This window comes from Zalophus californianus, chromosome 4, assembly GCF_009762305.2.
Source record: "Zalophus californianus isolate mZalCal1 chromosome 4, mZalCal1.pri.v2, whole genome shotgun sequence".
Taxonomy (NCBI): Eukaryota; Metazoa; Chordata; class Mammalia; order Carnivora; family Otariidae; genus Zalophus; species Zalophus californianus.
Window position 1 is genome coordinate 105,411,047 of NC_045598.1, and position 10,065 is coordinate 105,421,111.

The following is a 10,065-nucleotide window of genomic DNA, read 5'->3' on the forward strand; positions in this document are numbered from 1 at the left end:
CCCTGCGCAGGGTAACTTTTAAAAAAATAACCACATCCCAGTGATGAACGTCTTCGTGCGCCGCAAGCTGCGAAGGTTCGCAAGCCGGTGAGCCTGTGCTCTGGAGGGCACGCTGGGCTTGCATATGTATTATGTATTCTGAGTACGACCGCAACTTGTTTGCGGAACATCCCCTCCCCTTCTCCCGCCTCCAGGGGGCGTGGCAACAAAGCGCGGGAAAACCGGCTTCGACTCCACCCCCAGCCCGTTCTGGGGGCGGGGAAAAGGAGAGCTCTTAAATGGGAAATGGAAGCGACAGTCGGCTCACACCCCATCCCCGTGCTTAGGAAGTCTACCAGCATACCGCTTTAAGATCCCTTTGGAAATGGCCCAGGCCACGCCAGCACTCTAACGTCACCTCTCCTCCACTTCCGGTCTGCAGGGCCGTCCCGGGCTCCAGGTGCCTGTTCCTTCCACACTTCTAATCCCGCCCCTACTGCGCGCCCTCCTGCAGAGGGAGAAGGTACGGGTGACGCCATCGCCCAGGAGCTGGCCCGCGCGAGAACCCCATCCATCCAGATTATATGACGATTTAGACAGTGGGAAAACGGCAAGGAACTGGTCAACCAGATGACGTAATGTTTTGGGTAACGTCCCATTTTGTGACTTCTGCACAGCATGACCGACACTGGGGTTTAGTTTGAGAAAACAGAGCAAATGGACCTACGCATCCGGGCTTCTCTCAGAGTCGACGAGGTTCTCCTCAAAGTGCCCACCAAATAGAAGCTGAGAGTTCTTTTAATTTGCATAAGCGAACTGCAGGCTTCAAAGATTGTGGCCAATAGGGAGTGAGGGGGCGGAGACGCACCTGGGACAGTCACCGCCTCCAGAGGGAAAGCAGGGGATCGGACTGGCTTCTTTCTAAGCGACAGTAGCGGAAGCCAGTCATTTTTGAGATGCCCAGATGGGGCAGGTGGGCCCGGCGCAACCAATGGGGAGAGGCATTTTCAGAAGGACTAGGCTCCTTGCCCAATGAGGCTGGGAGGACTGTGCGGGGCTAGTTCCGAGCGGCAGTACTTAGGGCCAACCCAGTGCGGGCCTGGGAGGGGCGCAGTGCTGAACGACGGGGGTGTTGGCCAATGGCGAGTGCGAAAGCGGGCGGCCCAGACCTGGAACGCGGAGGGAGCTGAAGGAGGGGGAGGCTGAACGGGAGAGAAGCAGGAAGTAGCGGCGGCCTCGGGGAGGGCGGCGGCGGTGGCGGTGGCGGTGGGAGCAGGGTAGAGACCGCCGGGTCTCGGCCCGCACTTGGAGCGGAACAAGTAAGCATGCCTGGGGTAATACCCGCCCTTGGCCCCGCCCCCTGGGGGGGCGGGTAAATACCCCCGCCCCTCCCCCACTTGGTCAACTACCCCCTTCTCCGCGCCGCCCCCCTGGGGCGGCTTCTAGGAAGGCCCCGCCGCCGCCTCCATCCCTTCAGGCTGATGGGCGAAACTCCCAGCTTGTTGAAAGCACAGCCCCCTAGCCGGGTAAACGTGGAGGGAGGGTAGGGGTCCCCAAGTCCTGGCGCCCCGAGCCCAAGAGGCGTCCGAAGCACGGCCCGGTGACTGCTGGCTGCGGGATGTCGCGACCTAAAATGGTGTCCGTGTTCCGGGGGCGGGGGCGGGGGAGCTGGGCCAGGCCGGAGCGGAGCCTGCACCCCGACTGGGCGCGGGTCAGCGTCCGGGCCCGGGCCGGACTCAGGCTCGTGCCCCGGGCCGCCGCGCGCCTTCGGATCACTCCTCAGTCTCGAGGGAGCCGCGGGAGTCTGCGGGAGGAGGAGGCTGTGCCGCGCCGGGACGGGAGGGGAGGAGGTGGGAGTTGGGACGGACCCCGGCCGGAGAGCTGCGAGTCACGCAAAGACCGTCCCCTCCCCACTCCTCTCTTTCCACGCGCCTCCCCTACTCCGGTGAAGTCCTGGGCCGGGAGGTGCTGCGCGGCAGCTCCCCAAGGGCCTGGCCTGGCCGGGGCCCGTCCTTCCCTTCTCACGGTGGGAGCGAGAGAAGCGCGGTGCGCCTCAGTTTCCCCAGTGGCTTCTCCTCTGTACACCCCGCCCCCTCCCCGCAACCCCGGACATGCTCGCGGCGCCGGCCCTCGGCAGATGGCAGGGACTTAATTCCGCCCGCTGCCCAGCTTGGCGGCAGCCTAATCGCCCCCGACCGCCGGCCCCTCGCCCTGCTCTGCAGGCCCCGGGCCAGGCAAAGAGCAGTGGAACCCCCTGCCGACCTAGGCCAGTTCACCCTCTTCCTGTTCAGCCCCTTCCTTTGGCTTTTGGGGAAGAACAGAGGGAAAGGGGGGAGGGCCGGAGCCCAAGAGTCCGGGCACAGCAGCCGCAGAAAGGCCTCGGCCGTGGGGTGGGGGAAGCCTCTTTGGCCTTGAGCTCCCGCTGCTTGGTGGACCGTCGGCTCCTGGCTATCGCATGACCTCTAAGTCACTTGGACGCCAAAGGGGGACTTGCTTGGGGAGGGCGAGTGGGCAGATGTTTTCTCCTAGTCGCCACTGGTCTGTGCTCCACCAGCCCACTTTTCTGAGGGCCGGTGTGGAAGGCAGCTCCGGTTTCTCCTGGTGGGGAGAGAAGCAGGCAGAGGAGGGAGGACCCTAGCTCTCCATCAGGGCAGAGGCAAAGGGTGGAGGGCTTTGTTTAAACCCAGAGACTGCAGAATTAAGTAGGGGGTGGTGAGGGGAAACTTCCCTTTCTTCCTCTTGTTGGTCCCCTCTTCCTCTACCCTGCCTGGGTCCCACCATTGCCAGCTACCACCTGCTGGGACCATCTCCAGTTTCAGTCTAAAGGCTGGCAGGAGGTGAGGGAATTGGCCCTGAGAAATGGCTTGCATCCTGGGCAGAGAATGTGTAGTGACAGAGACTTTTTCAGTTTCTTCCTCCTAGATCTAGAAACACTTGTGGGGAGAAACTGGTGAGGAACAGATCCGGGTCCCCCCCAAGCTTCAGGCTGGCCATGTTGGTTTAGTGCCACATGCGTCTTTGTGTGTGTGTGTGTGTGTGTGTTTGTGCGCACGCACGCGCGTGTGCGCATGCACACTCACTGGGCCAGGTTGGGGTTGGGCAAGACTTCCTGGACTGGTGTTGCCAAGGGAAAATGAAAAGGGTGAGGAGTGTGAATTAGGAGCTCAGAGCAGAAATGACAGGGGTAAGGGGGCTTGGCTTTTCCCCTTTGTGGCGGTCGTGCTGGATGTTACCCTGGAGTTTGGCCCTGAGAGAGCAAGATGGGGAGGGAGGGAGAGAGGAGGGGCTGGCCCCGGGAGGGCAGAAGCACTCTGGGGAAGGTAGGTGAGCTAGCGGCAGGTGTTTGTGACAGGAGAGGCCTAGGCTGGGGCCCTTGTGACCAGGCTGCCGTCACGGTTTTCCCCTGTCTTTTGTCTTTGTCTCTTTCTGTTACTGTGTCTTATTCTGTCCATCTTGGTCTCTTGGGTGATTTCCCTGAGTCCACTTCTCCTTGTTAACCAAGCTAGATCTCCAGGTGTCAGTGGTCTCCCCAAGTCCCCAGACTTGACCCCTGACTCTTGTCTCTGACCCCAGCCCCAGATTCCCAGTGCTTTCTCCTTCCCAGCTCCTCCTTGACCTGACATGTCTTGTTTGTCCCAGCTGTAATAATAAATCCTATTCTGGGTTCTGACTCTCAGGGTTATGATTCATATCGTGCTCAGAATCACCCTGTGATGTATGGGTTACTTGCCTCCCCTTTCAAAAGTAAGGCAGTGGACATCAGACCATTGGCAAAGCTGGAAGTAGAATCATTTCTTCATCTTGGCTTAAGTCACTGTCCCTTTGTACACATGGCCTTTCAGATCTCTGTGGACCCCCAGAAGATCCATGAAGAATTATGAATGGATCCCATGCTGCCATGAATGAGCCCTTAGACCCAGAGCGTCCTGTATATCTTCCTCCTTAATAGTGGTATTGATTAATTGATGGGTTTTGTGCTGGGCACAGGAGGGGCCGAGGTGGTTTCAACCAAGATGTTCACTGAACTCCCTCTGTCTCTGTTATCCTTGTCTCAGCTGTATTTCTGAGAAGTTCCTTTTCTTCTGCTTTCTCTTGATCTTGGTGTCTTCCCTGGAATGTGCACATAACCTACCTTTCAGTTTTATGGTTTGGCAAACCAGGTACCTCCACCAGCTCTAGCATTTGTGTTGTGGTAAAAGCATACCCAAGTCAGACTGTGCATGGTCCCAAGAGGATAAATATGGAGATCCCGAGGGAGGTGGGCCAGGGTTCCTGCCTCCTGAAGGCTAAGTTTCTTGCTCTTTTTTTCTGTTTTCGTCAGGTCTGGGACCTGTTGCCATGGGGGACATGAAGACCCCTGATTTTGATGACCTCCTTGCTGCGTTTGACATCCCCGATATTGATGCAAATGAAGCCATCCACTCTGGGCCAGAAGAAAACGAAGGGCCTGGTGGCTCAGGAAAGCCAGAACCCAGTGTAGGAGGTGACTCTGGAGAAGCAACGGCAGCAGCTTCCAGGGATGGCCCCGAGGTTCCAGCCCAGGCTTCTGATCATGGCCTGCCACCGCCAGACATCTCAGCAGTCAGCGTCATTGTCAAGAACACTGTGTGTCCTGAGCAGCCTGAGTCCCCGGCTGGGAGTTCAGGAGGGGAAGGGGCCCAGACTGGGGGGGTGACTAAGGAAGGGCCTGTGGGGCCTCGTCTGATGCAGAATGGTTTTGGGGGCCCTGAGTCATCCCTTCCAGGTACACCCCACTCTCCAGCTCCTCCCAGTGGGGGTACCTGGAAAGAAAAAGCCATGGAAGGCAAAGCTCCTTTGGACCTCTTTGCTCATTTTGGGCCTGAGCCAGGGGAGCACCCTGATCCCCTCCCTCCCTCTGCACCTTCCCCGCCTCGGGAAGGGGCCATGACCCCACCTCCTTTCCCCTCTCCCTTTGAGCTGTCCCGGGAGAATGGCCCAGCCTTGCTGCCACCTGGTTCTCCCCCACCGCTGGAGACCATGAAGCAAGACAGCTGCAGCCCCCTTCATCCTCAGGGCCTAGCTGGGCTAGGCTCTGGCTCGAGCCCCGAGGCCACGGGCATTTCTGCCAGCGCCTCGCCTCCCGGGGTGACTGGGTTGCCCTTCTTCAAGCAGTCTCCCGGGCATCAGAGCCCTGCTGCCTCCCCCAAAGTGCCCCGCTGTCAGCCCCTGAAGGAAGAAGAGGAGGAGGGGCCCGTGGATAAGCCTTCCCCCGAAAGCCCCCAGAGTCCCTCTAGTGGAGCTGAGGCTGCAGATGAGGACAGCAATGACTCCCCTGCCTCTTCCAGCTCCTCAAGGCCTCTCAAGGTGCGGATCAAGACCATTAAAACATCCTGCGGGAATATCACAAGGACGGTAACCCGGGTCCCCTCAGACCCTGATCCTCCTGCCCCTTTGGCTGAGGGGACCCTTCTGGCTGAGGCTGGCCTCCTGAAGCTGTCCCCTGCAACCTCGACCCCTGAGGGTCCAAAGGTGGTGAGCGTCCAGCTGGGTGATGGCACAAGGCTAAAGGGTACTGTGCTGCCTGTGGCCACCATCCAGAACGCAAGCACCGCCATGCTGATGGCGGCCAGCGTGGCCCGCAAAGCTGTGGTTCTGCCTGGGGGCGCTGCCACCAGCCCTAAGACACTGGCTAAGAATGTGCTAGGGCTGGTACCCCAAGCCCTGCCCAAGGTGGAGGCGCGGGCAGGGCTGGGGACCGGGGGGCAGAAGGTGAACGGTGCCTCAGTGGTGATGGTGCAGCCTTCCAAGGCGGCCACCGGGCCAGGTGCAGGAGGTGGCACGGTGATCTCGCGGACCCAGTCCAGCCTGGTGGAGGCCTTCAACAAGATCCTCAACAGCAAGAACCTGCTGCCTGCCTACCGGCCCAACCTGAGTCCACCGGCTGAGGCCGGGCTGGCCCTGCCTCCGACAGGCTACCGCTGCCTCGAGTGTGGTGACGCCTTCTCGCTGGAGAAGAGCCTGGCGCGGCACTATGACCGCCGGAGCATGCGCATCGAAGTCACCTGCAACCACTGCGCACGCCGCCTGGTCTTTTTCAACAAGTGCAGTCTGCTGCTGCATGCCCGAGAGCACAAGGACAAAGGGCTCGTCATGCAGTGCTCACACCTGGTCATGAGGCCCGTCGCCCTGGACCAGATGGTGGGGCAGCCGGACATCACGCCCCTGCTGGCTGTCCCGCCCGCGCTTGGACCTCCAGCCTTGCCTGCCTTGGGCAAGGGTGACGGGGCCATCACCGCCGCCATTACCGCCGTTGCCGCTGAGGCCCCTGTGCTGCCACTCTCGTCTGAGCCGCCTGCTGCCCCTGCCTCCTCGGCTTACACGTGCTTTCGCTGCCTGGAGTGCAAGGAGCAGTGCCGGGACAAGGCCGGCATGGCTGCCCACTTCCAGCAGCTCGGGCCCCCTGCCCCCGGGGCCAACAGCACTGTGAGTTCCCTTTCGCGGCCCTTCCCCGGGGGTAGAGCCCGCTGCCATGGGAGTAGGATCTGGGAAGGTGTTGGGGGCTTGGTCAGGAGAAGTCATGGGGGACAGGCCACTCCTCATTGACTTCCCTTCTTTCCGCCCCCTTGACAGGTGTGTCCAACCTGCCCCATGATGCTCCCCAATCGCTGCAGCTTCAGTGCCCACCAGCGCATGCATAAGAACCGGCCTCCCCATGTCTGCCCGGAGTGTGGGGGCAACTTCCTGCAAGCCAATTTTCAGACCCATCTTCGGGAGGCCTGTCTACATTTGTCTCGCCGTGTAGGCTACAGGTGCCTCCTGACTCTCCTCCCCATAGTCTGGCCCCTGCCCCGCCCTCCCCCCCCCCCCCCCCCCCCCCCCCCCGCCCCGACCCTGCTGGCACTTTATGGCCACCTGTGTCCCAGCACCAGCCTTTCAGCTGGCCTGTCAGGGAGCGCCCCATCTCTCCTGCTGAACCCTTCAGGCTGAGATCTGTCTCTGCCCTGCTCCCACGGACAGGGGAGAGAGCTCCAGTTCGGCCTCCGCAGGCCTCCCTCAAGGAGCAGGGTCTGCGTTCCCCTCCTCTCCCCACCTTGCTCGGGCTCCGCCGCCGCCTGGAACTTCTGAGTCCCGCAATTCCCAGGAATGACGGGGCTGGGGGACGGGCTGGAGACAGCCTGCCTCACCTCGGCGCCCCCTGTCGCCTAGGTGCCCCAGCTGTGCAGTGGTGTTCGGGGGCGTGAACTCCATCAAGTCCCACATCCAGACGTCGCACTGCGAGGTTTTCCACAAGTGCCCCATCTGCCCCATGGCCTTCAAGTCCGCGCCCAGCGCCCATGCCCACCTGTACACCCAGCACCCCAGCTTCCACACGCAGCAGGCCAAGTGAGACCTGGCAGGGAGTGGGGTGGGCCGGAGCGGGGTTGGGGCCCCGATGGGCAGGGTGTCTGCACTGTCCTCTCCACCCACACAGGATGATCTACAAGTGCGCCATGTGTGACACGGTCTTCACTCACAAACCCCTCCTCTCCTCACACTTCGACCAGCACCTGCTGCCCCAGCGTGTCAGCGTCTTTAAGTGCCCATCTTGTCCTCTGCTTTTTGCTCAGAAAAGGACCATGCTGGAACATCTTAAGGTAGAGGAGTTGAGGGACAGGGGTGGGGTGCTTGGCTGTGGTGACCTGGGGCTAGGGTAACATAACCCTGAGGAAGTGGGCGTGGGGGAGCAACGAGGCCTCTGGCAAAGCCAGGCCCTCCTCCACAGTGGCCACCCCCTTGTCTCCCTGTCACAGAACACCCATCAGTCCGGGCGCCCCGGGGAGGAGACTGCTGGGAAAGGGGCTGCGGGTGCCCTTATGACCCCCAAGGCTGAGCCTGAGGACTTGGCTGTGGCTCGGGGAGGAGCAGCTGCCCCTACTGAGGAATCGTCTTCATCCTCAGAAGAAGAAGAACTACCCAGCTCTCCTGAGCCCCCTCGCCCAACCAAACGGCCCCGACGGGAACTAGGGAACAAAGGCATCAAGGGTGGGGGTGGGGGCCCTGGAGGCTGGACCTGTGGCCTTTGTCACTCCTGGTTTCCTGAGCGAGACGAGTATGTGGCTCACATGAAGAAGGAGCATGGCAAGGTGAGTGGGCCTTCCCCCTGGGATCGGGTTGTGTGGCTGTGCGGTTGGGGTCTTAGAGCCTGGCTCTGAGGTTCCCTACCGTCTGCTCTCCCAGTCAGTGAAAAAGTTTCCCTGTCGCCTGTGTGAGCGCTCCTTCTGTTCCGCCCCCAGCCTGAGGCGCCACGTCAGGGTCAATCACGAGGGTATCAAGCGAGTTTACCCATGCAGGTAACCCTTGCCCCTCATCCGCAACCCCCCGCCCCCAGCCCCTTCCTCTTTTTGAGCAAGTAGCCTGCCCACCCCATGCCCCCAGCCCCACTAAGTACCTTCCAACCATGACTCGAGAGTGGACCAAAGGTTGAGGCCTCCCTCTGCTCTTGGGAACCTCCTCCCCCCGCCCCCCTCAAGCTGCAGGCCTTGGTCTTTGGGCCAGTCTCCTGGCATCCACGCTACCCACTCTCCCCCTGCAGGTATTGCACAGAGGGAAAACGCACCTTCAGCAGCCGCCTGATCCTGGAGAAACATGTCCAGGTCCGGCATGGCTTGCCGCTCGGGGCCCAGTCGCCCGGCCGGGGGGGTACCCTGGCTCGGGGCCCCGGTGCCAGAGCCCAGGTAGGCAGAGGCCCAGCCTGCTCTTCCGGGCCTGTGGGACTGGGAAACTGCAGGGTTCTAGGCCCTGGCCTCAGGAAGCTAGGCGGGGGTGGCAGGGTCAGTGGGGGATGAGAGGGAGGCCTAATTTCTTCCCTCTCTTCGCCAGGGGCCAGGACGGAAACGCCGCCAGTCCTCTGACTCTTGCAGTGAGGAGCCTGACAGCACAACACCTCCAGCCAAGTCCCCCAGGGGCGGGCCGGGCTCAGGAGGCCACGGCCCCCTGCGCTACCGGAGCAGTGGCTCAGTGGAGCAGAGCCTCATGGTGGGCTTGAGGGTGGATGGCGGTGCCCAGCAGTGCCTCGACTGTGGTCTGTGCTTCGCCTCCCCTGGCTCTCTGAGCAGGCACCGCTTCATCAGCCACAAGAAGAAACGGGGTGCGGGTGGCGCCAGTGCCCTGGGCCTGGGTGATGGGGAAGAAGAGGCCCCTCCTCCACTGAGGTCTGACCCGGAGGGCGGAGAGTCTCCTTTGTCGGCTTCTGGAGGCCCGCTGACCTGTAAGGTCTGTGGCAAGAGCTGTGACAGCCCGCTCAACCTCAAGACCCATTTCCGCACACACGGCATGGCGTTCATCAGGGCTCGGCAAGGGGGCAGCGGGGACAACTAGGCCCGGGGCCTGGACTGGCCGGCCTCCCCTCCCTCTTCGGCAGGAGCCTGGGTCACTGCTGCTGTCTCGTCCCTGGGCTAGGGATTTCCTTCTAGTTCACGTTTTGTTCAGCTCCTCTCCCCCAGCCCCCAAACACAACAGGCTTTTGAGGATTATAGTGACTTGCAGTCCCCCCTTTGGGTTTGGCCCTTGGGTCCTAGTAGAGTGGGCCCTCCATTCCTCCTTTCTGAGCCCGACACTAATTATCCTCCTGCTGCAGACCCCGAGTGGGTTGGGGTGGGAGGAGGGACGTTCCTAGGCCTGTGAGCAGGGCCCAGGGAAGGCCCACCCCCCCCGCCCCCCCCTCGCTGGGGCCCTCAGGAAGCTTCTCAACCCTCAAGAGCCTGGCCCTGCCCCTGCACCACCCCTCAGACTCCCTGGCACTTGAGCCCCACCCCCACCCCTGCAGTGCCTTTCACTTTTTTTTTTTTACCCAGAAATCCAGGGGGGGTTGGTAGGGACGAGTCCTGTCGGGGGGGGGGCCCAAGGGAGAGGAGGGGACAGGCTCTCAGGAATCCTTTATTCTTGTAGTAATAATAATACTAACAGTGGGGAAATGGGAGGGAGAAAACCAGACCATTAAAACTGCTCATGGTTTAATCCCTTCACGCTCCTCTCTTTATGTGACCTGGACATTGTGGACTTGGAGGGGGAGAGAGTGAAAGCTGGGGAGGCCTTTCCCAGGACAAGGACACTGACCCAGACAGGCAGGGAAAGAGCAGTCTTCCT

The 10,065-nt window shown here is 61.4% G+C and overlaps 1 protein-coding gene across 5 annotated transcripts; it reads left to right on the forward strand.

Moving 5' to 3' along the window:
* The first annotated feature begins 437 nt into the window (after positions 1–437).
* Positions 438–10,044, forward strand: ZNF687 (zinc finger protein 687). Of its 5 annotated transcripts, XM_035727095.1 has the most exons (10): positions 1,221–1,298; positions 3,822–3,930; positions 4,301–6,423; positions 6,571–6,749; positions 7,147–7,323; positions 7,412–7,574; positions 7,731–8,063; positions 8,158–8,270; positions 8,513–8,654; positions 8,800–10,044. In XM_035727095.1, exons 3-10 carry the CDS (start codon positions 4,318–4,320, stop codon positions 9,295–9,297), a joined length of 3,711 nt encoding a protein of 1,236 aa, XP_035582988.1. In that variant the 5' UTR covers positions 1,221–1,298; positions 3,822–3,930; positions 4,301–4,317; the 3' UTR covers positions 9,298–10,044. The 5 variants fall into 5 exon arrangements, with proteins under 5 accessions (XP_035582989.1, XP_035582986.1, XP_035582990.1 ...); XM_035727096.1 differs by lacking the exons at positions 1,221–1,298; positions 3,822–3,930 and adding an exon at positions 438–626; XM_035727093.1 differs by lacking the exon at positions 3,822–3,930 and having other exon boundaries at positions 1,148–1,298.
* The last annotated feature ends 21 nt before the right edge of the window (positions 10,045–10,065 follow it).